The sequence below is a fragment of the Ctenopharyngodon idella genome, chromosome 22, assembly GCF_019924925.1.
Source record: "Ctenopharyngodon idella isolate HZGC_01 chromosome 22, HZGC01, whole genome shotgun sequence".
Taxonomy (NCBI): Eukaryota; Metazoa; Chordata; class Actinopteri; order Cypriniformes; family Xenocyprididae; genus Ctenopharyngodon; species Ctenopharyngodon idella.
Window position 1 is genome coordinate 6,096,781 of NC_067241.1, and position 26,345 is coordinate 6,123,125.

Consider the following 26,345-nt stretch of genomic DNA (forward strand, 5'->3'; position numbering starts at 1 on the left):
AGTATTAATTAAATAAATCCATATTATTAAACATTCTTCTTTTTTCCCCTAAACGTGATTGACTGGTTTCATTGTAGGGTTGTCAGACTGTTTTGTCTTTAGACTTTATTCTCTACAGATTTGGGCTAATTTTGTTTCTATTTTTTGTCTGTCAATTACAAGACAATGCAGTGTTGTCAGACCATGTGATACTTCTGTGCTTACAAAAATAAATTTTGAAAGAACAACAATGAAACAACTTGAAACAACAGCAAGAACAAAAACTTTTCAAAATATCTTTTGTGTTCCACAGAAAAAAAAAAAAAAAGAAAGCGACATGAACGACATGACGATGAGTAAATGATTTTCTTTTTTGTCAAACTATGCCTTTAAACAAAATGTTTGTGTCTAACACACACAATGCAACTGATATTTCTTAAATTACCCGGAAATTCAGCCATTCTCAAGTAGGTGATTTGTTTGCATTGCATTGCATCTCACATCATCTCTTTTTTTCTAAGCTGTATCAATCAACAGTTTCAGCTCATTGTCAATAGACGGCTTGTTTATTATTGAACATGAAATCTTTCAAAATATGAGATGCAACTATCTTCAGTCTGTCATTTGAGGAACTGCTGCTACTTACCACATAGGAACTTACCACATAGGAACCCCTTGTTTCATTTAGGCTAGTAGTAATGATGCCAGCACTCATGCAGAGAAAGTGGCCACATCTGAGACAATGCCTGGGAAAGCTAATAACATACCATTTAAATCAGCCAAATGGGACAGGAGGAGTCTCCCTTTAAACCCTCTCCATGTCCACCTCTCAAAAATGTGAAGGTGTCTGTCTGAGCAGCCCGATCCCGGGGTGTCAGACGAAGATACGGGGAGCTCTATGGCCCGGGAATGAGACCTCTTTTATTTTTCCACCGTATCGGCATCATAAATGTCCTGTTTCCTATTGTGTGGGAACTCATCTCGGACATTGTTCCTGTGGATGTGGACACTGGTAGCCAATAAGTGGAACATGGTCTCCCATGGGGCTGGAGTCTAGCATTCCTGACATTTCCAGTCGTCTGTGCTGCATCAGGCATGGAGGACTGGTGTACTCATCACTGATTGTGTTGGGATGTTTCTCCTGGCGTGAAAGCACATGTGTGACCTTCAGAGGAATGTCATTGTTTTCCTGACCTGTTCCCTTAGTGATATTTTTAAATAACATCCAAAATGTCTGTTAATATAACGTGTTTTTGTAAAACGTTGCATGCACCGATTTACCCTTTCTCAGTTTTTCACGAATCCAGTAAATACTGTTGCTAGTATGGTGTAAACATTGTGAGAGGAATGTAGGGGCAACGTTTCAATTGACAGCTGCTTGTCATGGCGGGTATATTCTGCAGGTGAAGAATTCATCCTGTACAGTGAGAGATGGGTTCTCACAGCCTGTGTTTGCTGTTTAGCTGGTGTGAATTCGACTCACAGTGTTCTGATGCCCTATAGGGTCATGGTGAGATCAGCCCTTCCTCACACACTCTCTAACAGCCTGTCTTTCTCTTCCTCTTTTTCCCACACACACACATAACCGGGGAGTATTAGTGTGATTCATGCAGATTATCTATTATTATTGTTGCACATATAGTTGTTATGAAGCTGTCTTGATAGTGTGTTCATGTGCACCAACATCAGTGAAAAATCTAATAATAATGCACATATGCATAATACACAACATTTAAAAGATAAACAGATAGTGCTGTAGAAGTCTTTGGATGCTCATGCTCTGCAGTCTGTTTAGTCTAACATGGAAAAGTGATGTATTAACAGTAGTCTGCCAGTAAATGTGTGAGTGTATCCATGTGTCCTGGCAAGCTATTGAATCCTTTTATAACCACAAGACAAAATACAAGTGATAAAGCAACATCATCATGATTCTTAAGGTGATGATACATGGAGCAACTTTTTGAGCAATGTTGCTGAGTGATGTTGCCTGGGCACTTTTCCCATTGAAAATGTTCTAAAGTATCCAGACAGAAATTTGTTGCCCATTATCAAAAGGAAAAGTGCCCAAGCAACATTGCCCGGAAACATTGCTCAAAAAGCCCCATGTATCATCACCTTCAGGATGGGGTCTATATAAATATATGGCAACCATCCATCCATCCATCCATCCACCAATCCATCCATCTATCCATCCATCCAGATGTCTGTCTTAATAGCTCTATTTACATTTATATCTCTATCTCTCTATATTTACTGTCTATATTTATATCTATTTATGTTCATCTCTATTTATATCCATCCATCCATCCATCCATCCATCTATCCATCCATCCAGATGTCTGTCTTAATAGCTCTATTTACATTTATATCTCTATCTCTCTATATTTACTGTCTATATTTACATCTATTTATCTCTATTCATCTCTATTTATATCCATCCATCCATCCAGATGTCTCTTTATAGCTCTATTTACAGTCATATCTCTCTATATTTACTGTCTATATTTATATCTATTTATCTCTATTTATATCCATCCATCCATCCAGATGTCTGTCTTTATAGCTCTATTTACATTTATATCTCTATCTCTCTGTACTTACTGTCTATATTTACATCTATTTATCTCTATTCATCTCTATTTATATCCATCCATCCATCCATCCATCCAGATGTCTGTCTTTATAGCTCTATTTACATTTATATCTCTATCTCTCTATATTTACTGTCTATATTTATATCTATTTATCTCTATTCATCTCTGTTTATATCCATACATACATACATCCAGATGTCTGTCTTTATAGCTCTATTTACATTTATATCTCTATCTCTCTATATTTACTGTCTATATTTATATCTATTTATGTCTATTCATCTCTATTTACATCCATCCATCCATCCATCCAGATCTCTGTCTTTATAGCTCTATCTTAATTTATATCTCTATCCCTCTATATTTACTGTCTATATTTATATCTATTTATCTCTATTCATCTCTATTTATATCTATCCATCCAGATGTCTGTCTTTATAGCTCTATTTACATTTATCTCTCTCTCTCTATATTTACTGTCTATATTTATATATATTTATCTCTATTCATCTCTATTTATATCCATCCATCCATCCATCCAGATGTCTGTCTTAATAGCTCTATTTACATTTTTATCTCTATCTTTCTATATTTACTGTCTATATTTATATCTAATTATCTCTATTCATCTCTGTTTATATCCATCCATCCATCCAGATGTCTGTCTTTATAGCTGTATTTACATTTATATCTCTATCTCTCTATATTTACTGTCTATATATCTATTTATGTCTATTCATCTCTATTTACATCCATCCATCCATCCATCCATCCATCCAGATGTCTCTTTATAGCTCTATCTTAATTTATATCTCTATCCCTCTATATTTACTGTCTATATTTATATCTGTTTATCTCTATTCATCTCTATTTATATCCATCCATCCATCCATCCATCCAGATGTCTGTCTTTATAGCTCTATTTACATTTATATCTCTATCTCTCTATATTTACTATCTTTATTCATATCTATATATCTCTATTCATCTCTATTTCCATCCATCCATCCATTCAGATGTCTGTCTTTATAGCTCTATCTTCATTTATATCTCTATATTTACTGTCTATATATCTATTTATCTCTATTCATCTCTATTTATATCCATCCATCCATCCAGATGTCTGTCTTTAGCTCTATCTACATTTATATCTCTATATTTACCGTCTATATTTATATCTATTTATCTCTATTTCTATTTCTATCTATCTATAATTTTTTTTTATTAAGTTTGCTTTTTTCACAACCATATTTTAACTCTTGTCATACAAACTCTGTAAATATTTTTCAATATTTTCAGTTGGTCATGTTAATAGTTAACAATGCCATAAATAATGACAACTGCATTTGATCCATGTGTGATTTAATACATTTTCTGGCTAATGGTGTTGACAATTCAGTGGATTGAGCTGAAAATCATAGCTGAGTTCAGTATTTGCAAACATTAATTATAAATATTTGACATCAGATTATAACTTTTGTATCTGACATGATGCGAATTGTGCATTTTGTGATAAAATGGAAGGATGTTGCATCAAAACTAAATTACCTTTCAACATGGACATTATTTTTAAATTCCTGTATAATGACTTGACTGTTTTGTCCCATTTATCAAAAATCAGAGCTCAAGTTATTTACTACACTTTTTCCATGTGTTATGCGTTTATTTTATTTGGATGTTACAATCAGATCTCATCAGATCTACAGTTGGCCCTCACATAATGTCAGAAGCACCAAAATCTCTCTCAAAGTCATATCCTGGAACTACCTACTGTCATTCAGCCCTAAAACAAATGAAACAACACAAAGGTATATATGAGAGTGTGTATGTGTGCATTGTGTTACAGAGTAACCAAAAGCCATCAAAGCACGCTAGGGACTTGACGCGCCGCTCTAGCACAGGAATCTCCCAAATCACTCATACAGCAGGAGGTAAGCAGCACATTATTGGTTTGCACTCTTTCCCAGGAAGGTAGGCAGGTCTCCTACCCTTTACTTTAATATACTCGACAACAGGGACCTAAGCCCGCCACAGTAGTGTAACACTCTTCCTTTTAATTAAATGTGCCCACGCTGATAGTGAAGACCTTTGCACTTTTTTTATTCAGTGTATTTCTCTGCATTCGTGTTTTCAGAACCCAACTGCTGGGAGATTTTGAGTTGTCATCCATCATTTATGGGCAACAAAAACAATCCACAAGTCTTAAAAATCATAGATCGCTCAATTGCTTTTTGTGATGCTTGCCCTTTAAATTCGGTATGTATGAGAAAAAACTTTTCTCTTCGCCCTGTGTCCCAAAGGAAATGATTACCCAGGATGATTTAGGCTTAGTCAGACGTTTGACTGAGCGCAATTAGGAGTGGAGCCGGTTGAAGCCTGAAAACCTGCTGTGCTCTGGAACTGCTGTCCAACCGCACACTGTTATATCAGTTCAGACATTAGATACTCTTACCAACAATATCAGAGACCTGCACAGCCCACTACATGAGATTAAACAATACAACACTGACAGATTATTTGTTAAATGTGCCTTGTGTTACCAAAAGAACTGCAAAAAAAGACCCAAAATGGGGGAAAAAAGCACTTTTTTGCATCTTCTATTGGCACAAAAAAATATAAAAATAAATAGTAATAATTTAAAATCAAGACAAGGCGCTTTATGTATCTATTATGGGAACAATATAAAAATAAAAATAAATAGTAATAATAATAATTTTTAAAAAAACATTTGGCTGCGGTATACTCATAAGCAAATGGGAAATTCTCATTATTTAAAGATTATTAGCTGTAATCTAGCAAAAGGAGCGTGAAGGCTCAATCACCCCGAAGGCTTCTTCAGCCATTTTAAAACAATGGAGGAATTCACTGAACTAGAGATGACCCATTGAGAGAGAGAGAGCCATTGAGCCTGAAAATCTATTGATCCAAACTTTTTTTAAAAGCTAAAAATACCAGCACTTCTGTCTCAGATTGTGACATAGCATGTGTGTGTATGTAAATGAGTGATGTCAGTGGGATTTTTGATGGAGCACTTTGTCACCTGCTGGGCCGTGGCAGGTGCCTGAAGGTAAATTTGGCTAAATTCCTTTGAACCGTTGGCTTAGCTGAATAAGAGGGCTTTCCTCTCATTATAATTTTGATTAGCATAGCTTTTCTGAAGGCTCAACTCTGTGATCACTGAATGTGAAACATTTAAATTCCAAATCAAAACACATTGATTTTATTCTCTAAACATATTGATTAAATAGCTTTAGAAAGTTACACTTCTGTCCGTGCAGGTCTAGGCTGTGCTTTGAAGGATTACTTATTGCTAATCAGTGTTAGCTGGCCGCTGTGCTCCTGTCTCAGTGGGGAGAGGCTAAGAGAGCACACGGCCCTGAGGTGTCGACGGGGAGCTTCACCTGAGGCCGTGCTTAGTCATCAAACAGACCGGAGAGCTTGATGAGCTCTTCTAAATGCACCATTGTCTCCTCCCCGCTGTTACTTTCAATTCAAATCTGTCATCATGCAGTTAGTAAAGAGGAGAGAGTGCAGAGCTACTGTTAGCATCTGTTCATTAAAGTGCCTTCGCTGTTCTGAGGAGACGTTTTCCTGTTGAGATGTTAAAAACAGATAGTAAACACTGATTTAGAGTTCTGTGGATTAAATAAATCTGCACTGCTTGTATAAAGTGGCACAGCAGTTATGTATGAAGTTGTTAGGCTAAATGTGTGAACAGCACTTTTTACAGAAACATGTAAAGTTGCTAGGGAACTTTGAAGCAACAAGGCCCTCTTTTAAAGGCCCTGTTGCTTTAGTGTGCTGGTTGCTTATGCACTATTTGCAATGTGTCAGATTTATCACATATTTTTATGAGCTAAACTAGAATTTGGACAGGATATGTCCGTGCTAGGTCTGTAGGATATGGGTCATTCCTATGGATATGGCATACATTTCAGTGTCCCTATAATATGTCTTAATATAGGTTATTGGATAAATTATTATATTAGATAGAAATGCCTTCTATTAGATAAAAGGTGTGACATAATTGTAGTAGATTTATAAGATAAATAAAATTAAAGAAATCTACAATATGTTTAAAATTGCTGTTAAAATATCAAAATCACCCTGCAATTGAAATCCTCACGTATAAGCTAATTCTGTAACTTTGATGGTAACTTTAGCTCTTTATTTATTTTCCATCCTGTTACAGTTTCGATTTGATTTCTATTCACAAGCTTTTGATTCAATATTGATTATTTTGGATATATATCGGATAGAGTACATGGCAAATTTTCTCTCAACTAATGCTGTAAACTATACATGGGAGTCAGTTGGAACTACATTACTATAATATTGAAGGTTAAAATTAACTTATTTATATACAAACACTTAAATTACACTCAAGGATGTTTTTATAATAAATAAAGTTATAATACTAACTTTAGAATTACATAATCATAGGCCTATTTCTACTCCAATTCGTTGTTTTTTTTTTTTTTTTTTTTTTTTTTTTTTTTTTTTTTTGAAATGTAAACATTTAAATCGTGGCTGTCATAACTGATTTATTCAAACATGCATTAAATATTGAAGAACATTAAAAATTATAGCCGAATGAATATGTAATAGCCTATGGTGCATATATTTACCAGAATTCTACTCTCTAGAGTAAATTTTTCTAGCTGACTTATGAGTTTATGGTCACTGAATAGCCTATGGTTTTTCTGAGGTAAATGTGACGTTACGTGACATTGTTTACAAGCTGTTTTATTGAAGTCTTTCCGCGGTTGAAACACTGATTGTGATTTCGGTAAGTTGTAGCCTACTGTATCTTTTAACATACCTTCAGATTTTCATTCATGTTTATTTCGCGCTGTAACGTTAACTAGTATTGAAGCGGAGGAGATGATCGGTTCACGTGCTCTCCGCGTTGCCTCTTCTCTTGAACTGAGCTGACAGCGATCTGTCATGCCACATTAAACGGCGCCAAAACGGTATTTATTTTTTGAATTTCATAATAAAATGGACGTCATTTGAAATCTGAGACGTTGTTTCATATAAAAAGTAACAAAGCACAAAGATTATTGCGATTTAATGGATGGGAGGAGCGCTACAATGTTCCATTCTTTCATCAGCTGGAAACAGGATAGACTAATCGACTAATCGATGGGATTTAAGAATTGATATTGGCACCTAAAAATGAGAATCGATTAAAATCGAGAAAGCAATATTTTTTAGCCCTAATATATATATATATATATATATATATATATATATATATATATATATGACAGCCACGATTTAAATGTATATATATATATATATATAAACAGACAGATTATAATAAAATTTTAAGTGCCTGAATTTGACCAGAGCATATTTCTAAAAGTCCAATCCACCCTTTTCTCTTTTTATAGAAAACTTAGTTTAAATTACAATGCATGCATATTTGCTCAAAAGATACTGCATAACAGGACTGACCCATATCAGCAGAATCTGACCTTTGTGGAAATTCCCTTAATATGAAATTCCAAAGACCCTGATAACAATACTACCATCAAAACCAAGACAGTCAGGTTATGGAGTTTGACATGATGTGAGAGGCTTCGACTGGAAACAAATACAAAAGTTGAAACTGTTCACCTCAGAACAGAGAAGAATGTGAAAGGAAAAAGGGTAACAGGGATCATTAAAGTAATTGGCTGAAACTGCGCTGTGGAGGGCATCCATTCTGTTGTGTTGTGTTGTCTTGGCTGGTCTGCTGGCTCCAATCGGACCTTGTCACAATGTTGCTTATAGCCCTCAGATCAAGGGCTTGGTCCCTGTAGGCTGCCCGCTGGCCTCCAGGTGGGCACAATAATGAGCCAAGGCCCCAGCTCGACTGCAGCCTCCCTGGGCAGGAGGGGCCAGAGGCCGAGGGGTGCAGGGTCAGCCATTGCAGGGGGGCTTGAACTGGGGGTGAGCCAGCATAGATGACAGAGAGTCCATTTAGATTTGTGATGTGGACTGTAAAGCCCAAAGTATACTTTTTTGTTTTGTTTTTTACATAGTCAAACACATATCCTTTCAAAGTATTCTCCATTTGATAGTGTGAATGAACGAAGGTGCTCAACAGATGTGCACTAGAAAGATTCATCATTGTCCAGTGTCTGCGTTATTTTTCTTCCAGAACTAGTTGCGTGTATCTCTTAACCCCCTCAAACAAGCACTCATCAATGTGGACGTCTATTGTTGTTGCCGTCTTCAGTAGTTTTTTCTTCTCCTGTCTCCTCATTTCTTATCCAACTGTGAAACAACAGTCCGGGCCAGTGTTGCAAACAAAGATAGCAAACTAATTAGTGCAACAAAAAATAAATTAAAAAAATCAAAGTGCATGTGCGAGCAGCACATACATTGTTTGAAAAATCAGGCTGTATGTGTACAGTACACACGTACTGTGCTGATGACAAAATTTGCATCACACGCATTGTAAACATTCCCTAGCATTTGCGTAAAAACCAAAGTATACTTTGGGCTTAAGGCCGTATGGAGGGTGGGGTGAAGTGACGGATTGTCGGCAAAAAGGCTTATTTTGCACGTTGCGCCGTCTATCAATTCTCCAGTGGTAATTGTTGATGTGTTTACGGAAACAGTGTTGAATTGTCTTCACGTCATCCCCCCGCACCCCTCAGGCTTTACAATCCTGCAATATTCCGAGTGTAAACACTACAGCACTGATCTCTGTGCTGAAGCCCCTCAAAAGGAGAGAGAGACGACTAATGGAAGTGTTTGTCTCTTCTATCCTGCCGAGCCTTTGTTGCTCTGATCTTACAGGAGTTTATTTTATCCTATGAGTTCATGGTGTTTTGAGAGAAACAGCCCATCTCCTCCACCACTGTTTGGCCCAAAATAAGATGAAAGGCTCTAGGAAAGACCCCTCTACCAAACACAGGTACTGTCAATGGAGGATATAAATGTTTTTTTCCCTTCATAATGGCTTCCCAACTTCAGTATCTCCTGCTATCTTGTCTGTCAGAGAGCACCAGATGAGAATGGGTCATGGCCATGGATTTCGTGGTTTGTTTAGTCGGCCTTTCATTGGGGTAAATAGTCCCAGTTTGGCTGAGGCACCGATAACACGTGGTGGGTGTCCCGCAGTGCTGGTCAGTCAAAAGGGAATAAACTCACTCCATACAATGTGCTGCCTCCATAAAGGCTTCTTTGTGACTGGATAGAAGGGTCAACTCACTCCTCCAGCCAGCTAATAAATGCCCACATTCTCTACCTTTTTGATTTTGTTTTGGCAAGTAGGCGCAGACAAAAGTAGAAAGACGTTTAATTATTCACAGGGAAATAGATAAAAGATTAATTTGCATTGATTTTGCTTCCTGACAAAGAGAGTCATTTTATGGACTCAAGAACCAGAATGCAGACCATTTTCTCCAACCAACCAAATGGAACAAAAAGATCAATGGCACTTTTAGCATGGTTATCAATGACCAAAACCTGGAAACGGTCCCTTTGAACAATATTGGTTTTGTGCATTCGATGCATTGTTCATGTCCAAAGTTTGTGCCAGTTCCTTCAGACAAATGCATGTGCATTAGCTCAAGAGAAAACCAAATGAATTTAAATAATTCCGTTTGTTATGTTCACAATGCAAAATTTCGGTTAAATCACAGGATTGATGATAGCATTCAGAATGTTAAAGCAGTGACAAATGCTATTTTTTCTGGTCCATTTTCAGCTTTTAACTCTTCCAAGTGCATTAACCAAAGCGTTTCAAAGATTTGTTGCTTGTTTGTGTAGTCTCAAAATGGTTTCAACAAAATCTTGCTTATTCGCTGAGATGAATCAATTGTGCTTGATTGCTTTATTTACCAGTTATATATTTGTTTCGTTCATATTTGTTTAACTAATTGCACAAATGCATTTTTAAAAGAAAAAAAATAATTATCTTGCAGTTCTCACTTTCTCTAAAAGGATATTAAGAACAGTGTTGGGGAAAGTAACTTTGAATTAAATTCATCCGCTTCCTAGCTTCAGAATTAAATATTTTACAATTCCAGGTAAAGGGTTTTAGGATATTGGTTTCGAAATGAAAATAAGTGTACTTTTTCAGTGCTTAAGTACATTTAACCAGTGTTGGGGAAAGTTACTTTTAAAAGTAATGCATTACAATATTGTGTTGCTCCCTAAAAAATTAATTAATTGCGTTACTTAGTTACTCTTTATGAAAAGTAATGCGTTACATTACTTTTGCGTTACTTTTTCTCACCTGGGCTGGGCTTGCTTGTTTGTTTTTTAATAACAACAAAAAAAGTTCTATTTTGGCAAATGTAAAAGCCCTTTCACACCAAAAGTGAAATTAATAAGACTCAGACTGAAAAAAAAAAGCATATTTACGCCTGTACAGTAGAGGGCGCAGCTCAAACAAACCTTTCAGCTGTGCTGCCATTCTGGATTAAAGAAGAATAGAAAAAGTAACTTTTAATGAGTTACTTTACTAGTTACTTGAAAAAGTAATCTGATTACATAACTCAAGTTACTTGTAACGCATTACCCCCAACACTGATTAAGAGTCAGCCAGTACAGATTGTAGTTTATAGTGAACTTATTGTTTATATTTTTATTTAAATACAATAAAATAAGAGAAAATAAAATATTAAATACAATATACTTATTTTTTAAATAAAATGGAATTGAAATGTTTTACAGAAACTTTCTTCTATAGACTTGTGATCACAATCGCATTTCATTTACACAGAACCAAAGCTAACAACTCTAAGATTACCTAAAATTTTAAATACCACTCTTTTGCAGTCTTGCAGGCATAATACACTTTAAAACAACAAACTGTCTCATCTTCTCCCTTGTGATATATTTAAGCAGAAGCACAATGCACAACACTGCACACCTGCCTTTGAAATATTTCGCTCTTGCATCTGTAAATCCATTTTCTTTGATGTATTCTTTTAACTGCGTCACTCCAAGTCTTTCAGGAGTTTTCAGACAAAATGGGGAGGGTTCGTACAGTGGTGGCATGTTCCTCAGCAGTGTAGAAGGCCTTATCTGCCAGCACAAATTTGCAGTTTAAAAATGTGATGTGAAAGATGTGTACTAGTGTGTCACAGCTTGGTGTGCGGGACTCAAATCACTGCTGATTCCTCATAATGTAATTAAAGCGGCAGGTCCCAAGATCTACGAGCTTGCCGTGTCCTCGTTGTCCCCATTTAAGCAGCATGCCTCCTTATCTGAAGGAAGGCCTCTTAAAACCTTATGAAAAGGGCTCTTCTTCACTCATTGTGCTCATTGTCTCTAAAGTCTGTTATTAGTGCAGGGAGTCAAATGATGTTGAGCTGCTGATGAGGACATCAGAGAACTTACAGGTGTAAGATCTGTTCTTAATTGGATATCTGCCTACCTTTCATTACTGTATGCTTGGATGGACACAGTGGTGGGAGACAGTGGGACTGTGAGGGGTGTGAGTTGCATCCAGACTAACTTAAAATGAGATATAATTATAAGCTTCTCCTAAAGACACTTTTCTTGAGCTGGTTTAATGACACCAAAATGACAGTCCTGGTAAAGTGAATAATTATGTATTATGGGTGTGACAGGTAACAACGGTATTTATCTCAGATCAGTTCTTAACAGAAGGAGCAGATCCAAGAGGGCTTGCCTAGGCTTTCATGCCCCTAAATTCCTTTATAAGTGTGGTAGAGTGAGATCATCGCAAATGTTCTAAAATGATGCCTTCATGTTGTGAATATAATCATGCTAGTTGAAATGCAGTAGTGTCACACCTATACATACATTTATATATACCTTATTATATATATATATATATGTATGTATATGTAACCCCTCTACCCAGGTCCTACTCGCCCCGCTCTGCGCGTGCCTCGAACCTGGGTCTCCGGCATGGGAGTCGGACACTCTAGCAAGGAGGCTAAAGGCTGCAACCTCTAGCATCAGTCGCTAGAGCATCTCTTGAGATCAGAGGAGAGAGGTTTACTCACACAGCAACTACTAGCTGGCCTCCGTTACATACATACATACATACATACATATTCGCATATATATAGGGCTGTGCTGTATCATGAATAAGTCACGACTGAAGGGCGTTGTTAGGCACGACGTGAAGTGGAGTGCCTGCAACCCCTTCAGCCGTGACTTATTCATAATACAGCACCAGCCTCGAGTATCTTATTGCTTTTATAAAACGGTTACCACACAATACAAATATTAAAGCCAAAAAATTACATATCAATGCAACTTTCATGAAGTAAAATCACTAAAAGCCTTCCTTCCGGCAGAAAGTCCCTGACCGTGAACAGCAACAGAAGGTACATTACTGTGTGTCAGTCAGTAACGAAGACTTTTACATTGAAAAGACTGAATTGTTGTGAACACAGAACGCAACTGACAAATGCTTTGACTAGTGCTGTCAGTCACGGGAAAACCCCTTAACTGTTAAAAGGACAAGATATTGCAGCGGACATTTAAACAGATTTTTTTATTATGAACATAGGACTGACCTGAAGTAAAATGCTAAATCTGAATGCAGGTAATAAACTCTCACTCGATCTCTTTCTCACAATACTCTTCTACATAATACAGTAAGCTTCAATGAACAATATCAGTTGAGAACAAACAGTTTACATTGCTAAGTGTAGTTGCTAAGTGTGTTGTGTAGTGATACACAGAACCGTTGGGTGAAGCGTCATAGCCGTGTTTTATTGTGAATAAAACACAGCTATTGACCAATCAGAATCAAGGACAGGAACTATGTATGGAAAAGCTACTTGTATATAATATAACTTATATATAATATCTACTTATATATAATATATAATGCATATATAAAGGTGTTATACCATTCCGAAGTTGGTAAAAAAAAAAAATGTTAAGCCTATAGTCCCAGACTAAAATGCATGTTTGAGCTGTTTTAACTGTCTCAAGATGCAAACTAGTAATGTTTTTTTTTTTTTTTTTAAAGTTTATAAAAGCTACTTATATGTCCTAATTGAACTAATTTCTTTAAACAAACCTCAAACTTACTGACCTCAAACTTTTAAAGCAGAATATTAGAAACCTAAAAAATGATCCACCAACAACCTGTTTATCAAAGAGAACTTTTAAAGCATTACTTATATGTATTTTGTCAGCAATTCTATAACAATTTTACAATTCTAATCAACCTAAATGAGCTTATAATTAACATCTCACTGTTTAATAGAACATTAGCCTCTTGATTGTAGCCGAACTGAGCTACAAGCAACCATAAAGGCGTTGATGCCGTATCATTGTTTTAAAATGAGAGAAGATTGCATTAGTGTTGTAGTCCCTGTAAGCTCCTCCAAACATTTATTTAGGAATTAAATTAGGGGTTCCAGCGATTCTCAGAATTCAATTTGCTGTTTTGTGCTTCCACAATCTGTCTTTTACACAGACATCAGCAAGAATGATCAAAAGTGTCATTGCACAGCTTTTACGCATTTGGTCCCGGCATTGCAGTGAAGTGACCCATTCCAAGTAACCCATATCAGTCTGGAACTGAGGTTTATAAAAGAGTCTATTGGAACTCCCTCTGAAAAGATTTTTGGGGGGAAGCCACGATGAAAAGTGCTCAAAGAAAAAGTATTTGGAGATATCAGCAGGCTCTCTGAGGGAAAACAAACTATACCGACCAATGTGAGTTGACTTAATCTGATTAGGCTAACCTCATCAACGGCCTCTTAAAAAAGAGAAGAAAGCCATGAATTGGTCAGAAAAGCTAGAGGATGGGGGATGCTCTCGCTTGCTCTAAGAGCACCAAAGAGTCTCAGTGAATACCACACATTGTAATGGACATGCTGGTCCGCAGATGGTAAAATGACAACAACCCATTTGAAAGGCGAAGCAAACAGAATTGATCCAAAGTTTTTGCAGGTATAAAAACAATAAGATTGAATTGAAGAAAAAAAAAAATGCTACACTTTATATCACACCACTGCTAAAATTTAACTTTGAAGCCCTGAGGACTAAATTCGGCAACCCTCAAATACTCCAGAAGAAATATCTCCATATTTTAATTAATTAATGTGGGATTCCACCTCAAAACTCCCCACAGGGCCAGTAATAAAGATGAAAGACTTGGACAAGTAAACACAACATTATCCGACACATAGATGTATTAGAGCATTTTAATACAACAATGTTTGGTTTATAGAAATCCGTAGCAACGGTGTTTAAGATATCTTCCCCTGCCAAGACTAACTCTTTAGATCTTTTGCCAAGATTTTCTCTTATTCAGAATATGATCAACTAAAGTACCTCATGATAAGTTCTGAAACCTATAGCAGCACAGAATCGTATTCTGTCTATAAAATTGAGGAGTGCTCAAAACAGTTTTTGCATGAAAACAAGATCTGTCATTGTTTAGAACAAGCCCTGTGGTGTAGCGACACTGTAAACCCAAATAAGTTGGCAAAACTCAAAAAAATTGAGGTAATCAGTTACATCAATTTTCTCAAGTTAAGAAATTCAAAGTTTATGTAAGCAGAACTGACAGGTTTTAATTTTGTACTCGTACATTTTTATTACTCCTAACTTGAACATTTCTGAGTATCTTGAGGATTCACACTTAATTTTAGTATTTATTCTCCCTTTTGAGTGTCATGGCAAAGCATGCTGGGAAATAGAAATCCCAGCCCAGTTTCAGGTAAATTTAAGTTTGTCTAAATAAAAGAAGCAAGTTCATAAAACTCAAAAAAATGAAACAATTCAGATTACTTCAAATATGTCCGTTTTGTGAACTCAAAAGAAAAAGAAAGTTCTAAATACTCATAAAAGTTAATTTGATTGAACTAATGTTTAATTTGAGTTTGCCCTACTCAAACCAATTAATTATTTTGAGCGTTCGGGTTTACAGTGTATATGAGATTGTTGTCTAAATGTTTTGTTTTGTACGTCACATACTTTTAAATGCTACCAACAGATGTAATGTTCCACCAGAAGGACAACGTGAAGCAAGAAGCCGTGAGAGCCGTTAATTTGATTTGTTGTCTGTACGTGGATAGTTTCAGAATCTGTCTTCAATAGAATTTATTGTAAGGCTGATTTTGTGATGCTTCTGTATTTCTGTAAGATTTCTAAAGCTCTTTTTTCTTGATTTATGTATAGTATTCAGTTGAAGCAAATAATCAAAAAACAGACCGAATACAGATCTCGGTGGTCATCCAGTGGTTCTCCTCATCTTTATTTTTGAGCATCTCAGAAAATGAAGGAATTCATAACAGGAAAAACATCCATTGAAGTGTGTGTGACTGATTTCTTAGATACTGTGTAGTGCATAATAAAGGTTTTTAAGAAGTTAAATTGTATTAAAAAATACTCAAGTCAAATGCTGAATTTGTTTTCATGCTTCAAATGCTAACCACATGTGACTTCACAATCTTAACACACTGTTTTTATCATAAGCATGACAATATTCAGGGCTATCATTCACACCTTTGCATCAAAAGTCTATAAAGTCTTCCATTCTGTATTTTTAGAAATCACTGCACAACTCAAGACCAGAATCAAGCCAATGGGCAGTGTGATCAAAGAGCGTGTAAAGGGATTGGCCCAACAACAGCAGCTAATGCAGACATAATTGACTGTGTTTTCGGTGTTCTGTGAACAGATTTGGATAGGGACCGAGACTCATTACCCAACAACAAATGAACTTTCCTTCAGTGCAAAGAAACAACTGTGCACGCTCTGATCTCGGACAACAGTATGCTGGTCAGTGTTAAGTCTAATTACAAAACACACAATGCCTTGATCTTTTTCATCTCCTTTTCCTTTTCTGACTAAAAGTTTCTCTTGTACACTGAAGTCAGAACACAAGTCCTATATGCTGGAGTCTTTGTTATTCTTCATTTAATCCAGTGATCGGCATTCCAAGAACAGTATTTTTAATTATAATTTAATTTTTTATATGCAGGTTAATTAAGACATTTTTTCCCATTGTGATGACTGGGGAAAAAATGTTGCAATAAACCTTGATTCTATATATATATATATATATATATATGTATGTGTGTATATATATATATATATATATATATATATATATATATACATACATTTGAAAAAGATTTAATAAAATTAGACATGCCTTGGCCATCTAAATAATTATCTCAACCTCTGCAGAGGAGGTATTATGAAGGTATAGCACATACAGAAAGCAGGATTAAAGGCTACATAATATACTTCAATCTCAAAGCAAATAGGGCAAATGTGAAGGGGTGAGCGCACAGCTGGCCCCTGAGACCTCAGGATCCTGGGCAAACAGGCTTCCAGCATGCCCCAGCTAGTCTCTGCAACAAATGACAAGAGTCCCTAACAATGGTCAACAAGTAGCTAAACACAAGACTTAATAAATTCCCATTGCTATGGGATTTCTCTACTTTATTAGATAATAAGTACAAGATAGACTTAAACTAGATGAGTTTTTGTAGCAATGATTACATGTTTTTTTTTTTAAAGCATTCCTATTTCATGTTATTTTAAAATATACCAGTGGTGATCTGATTATTACTATTATTATTATTGTGTATTACTTTCACTGCAACATTGCAAAATTTTCTGTCTCATAAATAAAGTTTGGGTATGCAAAGCCCTGACTATGTTGTATTTACTCTATAGGACGTTTTCCAAACTGATCACTGTTTTATGTTACTGCTTTACAAATTATTTGCTTTAATTCTAAGCGATTTGTATTGAGGTATTGATTGTGTTACTGCTGTGCTCCGCCTAGTGGTCAGATAGGGTATCGATATGGTACCGCTTGACTGTTTAAACTTCTAGTAAAACTTTCGATAGATGGCGCGCGACACCTATAAATTAGTTGTCCCACTCGGTCTATCATTGGCAAAATCGCCGCCGCAACTTCATTGTTCTTGCTAAATTAATTCAACAGCTACTTAAACTAATTAATTTAGATTTTAAAATTGTTTGTAATTACTATGGGCTGTTTTAAATTCCCTTTGACCTTTTATCGTCCTTTATATGGGAGAAAATAAAAGTATTGGAAAAACAGCAAAAAAGTTTTTCTAAAAGATGCAAAATACAGACTCAGACTTGAGGGAACATGTATTTGGAGTTTCATGTAGGCTATTTCAATAATTGCATTATTTTTTACATACATAGGCTATGTGCAAGTGTAAAACATTATTTATTGCATTTTCCTAATCGTCTTGCAAAGCACCAACAAACATGAACAAACTCCTACAGGTCTAAAAACTGCCCGGTCAAGAAAAAAAAACATGAGTTCATAATTCAGCAGCTATAAAAGCATCCGCGAAACTTGCTCTCTAAACCCCGCAGCCTGCGAGTGTAGCAACGGCACGTGCTCAGGGGACGCAGCGGTGCAGTGAGCGGGCGCGCAGACTGGCTGGCACGCGGACAGATGTAGCAACACCTCCCCCGCGCGCTCTCTGCCTTCTGCACTGCTGGAATGATTGACGCGTAAGATGTTCACCCAGCCAATAAGACGAAACTCCGCTCTATTTGCATAAAGCCGCCAGCTTCCTATTGGTTTCCTGCGTGCTGCTTCGAACCGCCTCGCGTGCCTGTACAGCTGCTTTCTTCTTTGAAGCGCAACTAGATCCTCTAAGTTTTTTCGCTCTAATTTTTTTATTTTCTACAACGAGCGTATCATCGCATTTCTGCTATAATGTGCACATTCTGCGACGTGTAATTAAACAAATAAATATAAAATGCTGTCACTATTAATTTTTATTTGTCATATGCACAATATTGCACTGGCAGTGAAATATTTTAGTCTAATGACTGTGCATTATATAGCCTATATGCTATATATAACAAAAAGAAAATATATGCGCGATATATATATATATATATATATTTTTTTTTTCAAAGATGAATTATGGATATAGAATGCATGTTCGCGAAGTTGCATTGGACATTTCCTTTATGAAATAAATAATAAATAATGTCCAATGCAACTTTCCAATGAAATCCGGTGCAATTAAATACAATCTTAACAATAATTTGCAAGACAATATGGTTGTAATATCGTTGATGGTAGTGTATTGGTTATAGTAATAATTCGAATAGGTGACATTCTGGTGAAATACGTTATTTTTACCTGTATAAAAATACAGTATAAAGTTTTTATGTTGATTAAAATTACACGATTTATCAGTTTAACCATACTGGCGTCAAGTGTACCGGAATGTTGTTCACGCAGTTTGTGAATGCAGAAATACGTGATTCAGCTATGAAGAAACGTTGGTGGCAAACAGCAAGAGTATTCCCCCAATTCCCCTTATCACTTCACAGCCAGGCCGACTGCACTCGCCTCTTTGTTGTTTGTCCCTCCAGGGCTGATTGAGCAGCGCGTGACTGACAGCCCGCGGGGGTGTTGTCCAATCAGCAGTCTGCCCGCGCCCAATGGGTGAGTCCGCGCGCCTATTGGCTGAAGCGAGTGTGGGAAAGAATGCAGAGAGGGTTTCACACGAACTGGGAGCATGCGATCTATCTATAAATACCGCTGGCGTGTGGCAGTGGGAGATTCGACTTGCCCTCTGAAGCGCTACGCCACTTACGCTCGTGTCCTCATATGACAGCCTGCCGACTATAAGTCATATAACGTTAGCTGATAAGAGGGACTCACACTCTCTCTCGTGACCATCCCGAGATCTTGGCTACGCTCCGCGTCTAATCCTAAGAGCCCGTCTCTGTGTTTAAAAAAAACACCACACGGAATATAAACACTTTTTTGGCTTATACCGGACCCGACTTTGGTTTTGATAATGCCAGCCGATAATATGGAGAAGCAGACCGCATCACCTATTGCTGGTGCCCCTGCCAGTGGATCTCATACTCCGGACAAACCAAAGAATGCCAGCGAGCACAGAAAGGTAAATATCACTTAGTGTGTAGCACTTTTTGCGACGTTATATTGTTTTAGAGGAATGTCAGTTGCCATTTCCATTTTTTTCAGTCAGTATGAAAAAAAATGAAAGGTTTTGTAATATAAATGAATGACATTTGCGTTTTATCTGCAGTCTTCAAAGCCAATCATGGAGAAACGCCGCAGAGCGAGAATTAACGAGAGCCTTGGACAGCTGAAGACCCTGATACTCGATGCTCTTAAAAAAGATGTAAGTTCTGGCTACGGATCTATTTGTTCTTTTCACGTGTCAATAACCCAACAATCTTAATCTTAAAACTAAATTTCTAATCGGTTCCTCTCATTCACAGAGCTCCAGACACTCTAAATTGGAGAAAGCTGATATTCTTGAGATGACAGTCAAGCACCTGCGCAATTTGCAGCGTGTTCAGATGACCGGTAAGTTACTAAGTCATTCAAATGTGGGATTTTAAACATATAATTTTAAAACGTAATTGTATTTCCTACATACACAATCCTAATAAACTTTACCTTTGCTTTCTAGCGGCCCTGTCAGCTGACACAAACGTCCTCAGCAAATACCGCGCAGGATTCAACGAGTGCATGAACGAGGTGACCCGGTTTCTCTCTACCTGCGAGGGGGTGAATGCGGAGGTTAGGTCGCGACTTCTCAACCACCTGTCTGGTTGTTTGGGACAGATGATGGCCATGAACTACCCTCAACCTGCCCCATCTCAGCAGGCTCATTTGGCTCAGCCTCTTCACGTGCAGCTTCCTTCAACTTTGCCCATCAACGGCGCCTCAATGGGCTCCAAACTCAGTCCTTCAGAAGCGGTTTCACCTAAAGTCTTTGGAGGATTCCAGCTGGTGCCAGCCACCGACGGACAGTTTGCTTTTCTTATCCCCAACCCAGCTTTCGCTTCTGCTACAACCCCAGTCATTCCCTTGTACGCAAACGCAAGTGTTCCAGTGGCTGTCAACGCCAGTCCCGTCCAGGCCAGCTCAGCTCCCACGGTGGCATCTCCCGTGCAGGGAATGACCTCCTTCGCGGGCGTTTCACAGGCCGTCAGTCCCGTTGGTGTTAGTGCCGGAGCAGAAAGCAATGAACCGGTGTGGAGACCTTGGTAGACTTGCTCATCCCATACAAACTTTCTAAAACAGTTTTTCATGATGAAGAAAATACGTTCAGTTCCGTTATAAGGGACTTTGTTGACCTTCTGTTGGACAATGCGCGTATGTTTGTTAGCTGATTCCAATATTTGGATGTTGTTAATGAATATTCTGTTGTTAATTCAACAGAATAACACTTAATGTTTATAAAGTACTTTTTTAAATGAAAGAATTTAGTTTTGTACAAAGTTTGTAAAAGATTATATCATGCCAAAGCTTTCTTGTTTCTTTCATGATGAGTGTTTATGTTTGATGCTGAATAAATCAAAATTACTAAAATGTATCGTGTTCAATCTTTTTTTTTTTTTAATCAAGATTTGTTCTTGATGTAAATCTATAATACCAATGGAGTAAGTTAAAGGACAAATCGTTTTTATGTTTGCTATTACTTGATTCTTTATTTAAAATTAGAGTGACAATCTACATTTAGCCTAAATATTGACAATTAATACGCATGAAGATTGACGGTTTTTACTCAAGTTTTATTAAACAAATTTAAAACAATAAAGCGAGTTTAAAGGCAGAAATGGCATAAATACCTTTAAACTTAAATTAAAAAAAAAAAAAACAGCTGTTCAACTTTTTAAAGGCTCAAAGTTTCCTGGCTAACCCATATTGCTTTTAGTTTCTATTTCTGGCGGGAAGAGATCACCCTTAAGTGTCACAGGTTGAAATGACAAAGGCAATGAGAGGGTTTTTTCTTTTCTTTTGCAAAAAGGTAATTAAACATCTCAAAAGGGTCTCATCCTGTATGCAGCGGGATCTTTAAGAAGTCCTAAACCCCCATTCATTGGTCTGGGAAATACGCTTTGGGTTAATGTCACTAACAGATTGCCTCAGTGAAAAGAGAATATGGAAGAATCCTCTCCTCCTTTTGTGTACCAGTTGCTTTAGTTGTATAGCACCTGAATAGCGCGTTGGCTGCTTTCGCGCCCCTTTTCTGACTAAACTGATGACGAGTTACCTCCTCAACACCAAACCTCTTTCTTAATCAAAATATAATAGAATTAAAATTGTATTTTAAAAATATATATATTTCCTTATTACAGGCAGCTTGACATGCAGGCCTCTCCCAGTCGTTTATGTTATCCCTGGATGTAAACTTATCTTCCCTTTGCGCGTGAGCTCCGGAACTGGAAGACGTGCTGCGCGGGATGTCGGCATGGCGTTTGCCGTGTGTCTGCCACTTGCAGTCAGCGGTCCTCTTCGTTTTCGGATTAGGTTACACACCCTGGTGACCGTCGGCCACAGGGTTTCCCACTTAACAACTCTGTCGTGTTAAACCCTGCAGCAGTGCTGAGATTGTCGGGCTTTAAAAGTTATTTATTAACACGTCACTACGAAGTAACATAATTTCAATAGGTTATTGTAATTATTTTACTTCTTTATTTCATTGTGATTTACTTAATTTACTCATGGAGTGGTCATCAAAAAAAGTTGGCTATTTTCAAAACCACGAATTATGTGGGGGCTCTGAGTAGTATTACCACAAAACGTTAACCACAAAAGTTCGTTAAACAGCTATAAAACTGAACTCACTTTATTATAGATTTACACATAACAAATATATCACAAACATCTTTACGTCGTGTTTGAAACTAAACACAAAATTAATTAAAAAAATGCGCACAGAAAAAAGTAGACCCCCCTGAAAGTCATTGAAAGATTCGTACACTGAAAAACCCTCGGGGCTAATCTAAATCGCATAGAAAAGCTTGTTTTCGCACATGTGCATTGCTGAAACACTAGTTGGCAGTGTGTGGGCTCCGTGGCTTCTCTCTCTGCCTGCGTGTCTGAGTTAATAGTTCAGAGATGCCGTTGTGGTGCTGAGGTCGTGAGAACCGAGCGAACTAGACTGCCTGCGGCCGGGCAGAGCGCCAATCCGTAAATCCCCGCTGGCAGGCCGGGTCGTGCTTTGGCCGCACAGCCTCTCTGGAGGTGAAGAGGCGCACACGCGTGGCCGCCAAGATGTGAGTTTAGAGCCAGAGTATAATAATTACAAGAGCCACTGGCCAGATCCAACACACAGAAACTTTTGAAGCAACATTTAGGACCTCTTATTGATGCAATGGTTTCTATACAAAAAAATGTAATTTGAACCTGCATAGCATTTGAAGCAAAAACATGATTTGGCTGTTATTTATATTTATTTAGGCTATATTATATTTATAATATTTATTTCATGTAATTTTTACATATTTTATATAATATTTTAAGTTTGGATCAAATAAGTATAGTCAAAACTGTACATATAGTTGTTCCACTGATCTAGAGCTGAGAGTTGAAGATTTTGACTGTTTATATTAACAGCCATAACAAGCATTCCTCTCTGGTCTCAGGATAAAATACCACAATCTAAAAGAAATAACAATGAACGAATCCCCCTCTTTTTAATCAGCCTACCCAGAGAGATATGATCAGCTCTTATTATTTCAGGTCTTAAACTCAAACTGGACAATTTATGCACATACACCAAAGAGCAGAAAGTGAGTGTAACACTAGAGAGTGTATTCTGAAAATCTGAAAACCTACTTTATAGTATGTCAAGTCCTGTAAAAAAAAAAACCTGTCAGGATGTACTACCACAATAAAAGTGTTAAAAACATGCGTAAGCACATTTTATAATGCCAAAAATGTCACCTCAAGGAGCCAGCAGGTCCACAAATCTTTGTCATTTGTCTGCAGGATGTGTTTCTGAGATCAGGCCATTTCCACAAATAAAACCGGCTGATGATTCATTAGCCGTCTGTTCTTGGTTTTTGTCTAAACCTTTCATGAAAGGACCAGCTAATGTGATTTTTGTTTGATCTGCTGATTTGGCAGATATGTTTCAATAATTAACATGTTTTAAATGAACAGAACAGTTTAGCATTGTGATGTTAAGACTCTAGACTAGAGTACTGGTCAACAAGGTGGTGATTATCTTTATGAGGGTCAAATGTAGTGTCCTTTTTGACCACAAGGAGGAACAAAACTAAGTTTATCTAAGAGAAGTGATCAGACCAGCTGATTTAGGATCATGGAGAACACATGCATTTTTAATCCATGTAAATATCTATCTACTTTTATGCATATATATACAAACCCGATTCCAAAAAAGTTGGGACACTGTACAAATTGTGAATAAAAAAGGAATGCAATGATGTGGAAGTTTCAAATTTCAATATTTTATTCAGAATACAACATAGGTGACATATCAAATGTTTAAACTGAGAAAATGTATAATTTTAAGGGAAAAACAAGTTGATTTTAAATTTCATGGCATCAACACATCTCAAAAAAGTTTGACAAGGCCATGTTTACCACTGTGCGGCATCCCCTCTTCTTTTTATAACAGTCTGCAAATGTCTGGGGACTGAGGAGACAAGTTGCTCAAGTTTAGGAATTGGAATGTTGTCCCATTCTTGTCTAATACAGGCTTCTAGTTGCTCAACTGTCTTAGGTCTTCTTTGTCGCATCTTCCTCTTTATGATGCGCCAAATGTTTTCTATGGGTGAAAGATCTGGACTGCAGACTGGCCATTTCAGTACCCGGATCCTTCTTCTACGCAGCCATGATGTTGTAATTGATGCAGTATGTGGTCTGGCATTGTCATGTTGGAAAATGCAAGGTCTTCCCTGAAAGAGACGACGTCTGGATGGGAGCATATGTTGTTCTAGAACTTGAATATACCTTTCAGCATTGATGGTGCCTTTCCAGATGTGTAAGCTGCCCATGCCACACGCACTCATGCAACCCCATACCATCAGAGATGCAGGCTTCTGAACTGAGCGCTGATGACAACTTGGGTTGTCCTTGTCCTCTTTAGTCCGGATGACATGGCGTCCCAGTTTTCCAAAAAGAACTTCAAATTTTGATTCGTCTGACCACAGAACAGTTTTCCACTTTGCCACAGTCCATTTTAAATGAGCCTTGGCCCAGAGAAAATGCCTGCGCTTCTAAATCATGTTTAGATATGGCTTCTTTTTTGACCTATAGAGTTTTAGCCGGCAACGGCAAATGGCACGGTGGATTGTGTTCACCGGCAATGTTTTCTGGAAGTATTCCTGAGCCCATGTTGTGATTTCCATTACAGTAGCATTCCTGTATGTGATGCAGTGCCATCTAAGGGCCCGAAGATCACGGGCATCCAGTATGGTTTTCCGGCCTTGACCCTTACGCACAGAGATTGTTCCAGATTCTCTGAATCTTTGGATGATATTATGCACTGTAGATGATGATAACTTCAAACTCTTTGCAGTTTTTCTCTGAGAAACTCCTTTCTGATATTGCTCCACTATTTTTCGCCGCAGCATTGGGGGAATTGGTGATCCTCTGCCCATCTTGACTTCTGAGAGACACTGCCACTCTGAGAGGCTCTTTTTATACCCAATCATGTTGCCAATTGACCTAATAAGTTGCAAATTGGTCCTCCAGCTGTTCATTATATGTACATTTAACTTTTCCGGCCTCTTATTGCTACCTGTCGCAGCTTTTTTGGAATGTGTAGCTCTCATGAAATCCAAAATGAGCCAATATTTGGCATGACATTTCAAAATGTCTCACTTTCAACATTTGATATGTTATCTATATTCTATTGTGAATAAAATATAAGTTTATGAGATTTGTAAATTATTGCATTCCTTTTTTATTCACAATTTGTACAGTGTCCCAACTTTTTTGGAATCGGGTTTGTATATATGTGTATATAATACCAATTTTCCTTTGCTGCCTTCGCAACCAAATCAGCCTACGTAACCCTGTCTAAATTTATTCCAGTTCAAAGTCACACACGAGGACAAGGGGGAAATGCTCTGCATGCTTGGATATGAACGCTGTGGGAGAAAGGTGGGGGGCAAGGGGCTCTGTGGTCCAGAAAAGAACCAAATGAGGCTGACACTCCTCCTTTCTCTTTTAGCACCTGTTGCTCAAGAAGTCATTAAAGACACAGTCATCAGCAAAATTATGCAGGAGACCCAGACTTAGAACATCCCCACAAATGAACTCATTTAGGTGGACTTTAAAGGAACAGTTCGCCCAAAAACTGAAATTTCTCTCATTATTTACTCAACCTCATGTTGTTCCACACCTGCATGACTTACTTTCTTCGGTAGAACACAAAAGAAAATATTTTGAAAAAGATTTGTACCATGAAAGTTAATGAAATGCTCTTCAAAATATCTAGTGTTCTACAGAAGAAAGTCAGTCATACAGGTTTGGAACAACATGAGGTGTAGTACAGCTTTTGGGTTAACTATCGCTTTACTGGTATGTCATGGACATCTGTGGATCAAGAAATTTTTCTTCTGTTTTATTTTTTTTTCAAGGATTATCTGTTGTTCCTCTGATATTAATAGCAATGCAGACCATCTCTCCCTAGTAGCAGGAGTCGTGTGGTAGGGGAGGGAGGAGACACGTAGGGACGCACCGCCGGCCCTTATCAGATATCACAGCTCAAGGAGCCGCAAGGTCCGCAGATCCTTGTCACTTGTCTGCAGGACATATTTCTGAGTCCAGGTTTTGCTTTTCAGCACAATCTATGGTTTCAAGTCATGGTGTCTTGGCAGTCTTTGAAGCCTTTGCGAATAGTATAGATTCCATGGGAGAAAGTTAAGGACCACAACCCCCTGACAGTCAGGAGGTCTTTCCAAGTATTTATAATCCCATCTCCTTGGTGGCCTTGAAGAAGACCAGCTTTAAATTTGGACACGCTTTTTATTTATGTTTTTACGCATCTTGAGATCCATTTATTTATG

The 26,345-nt window shown here is 37.5% G+C and overlaps 1 protein-coding gene across 1 annotated transcript; it reads left to right on the forward strand.

Moving 5' to 3' along the window:
- Nucleotides 1–19,066: 19,066 nt before the first annotated feature.
- her9 (hairy-related 9) lies at nt 19,067–20,891 on the forward strand. Its single transcript, XM_051880842.1, has 4 exons — nt 19,067–19,447; nt 19,595–19,690; nt 19,791–19,878; nt 19,985–20,891. The coding sequence occupies exons 1-4, from the start codon at nt 19,340–19,342 to the stop codon at nt 20,566–20,568; spliced, it is 876 nt and encodes a 291-aa protein (XP_051736802.1). The 5' UTR covers nt 19,067–19,339; the 3' UTR covers nt 20,569–20,891.
- Nucleotides 20,892–26,345: the final 5,454 nt, after the last annotated feature.

Bases quoted from the DNA above. Each gene is read 5' to 3' on its own strand.
- her9 (XM_051880842.1), top strand. From the start codon at position 19,340: ATGCCAGCCGATAATATGGAGAAGCAGACCGCATCACCTATTGCTGGT. The intron at 19,448-19,594 runs GTAAATATCACT...TTTTATCTGCAG, and splicing joins ATGCCAGCGAGCACAGAAAG to TCTTCAAAGCCAATCATGGA. The intron at 19,879-19,984 runs GTAAGTTACTAA...TTTGCTTTCTAG, and splicing joins GCAGCGTGTTCAGATGACCG to CGGCCCTGTCAGCTGACACA.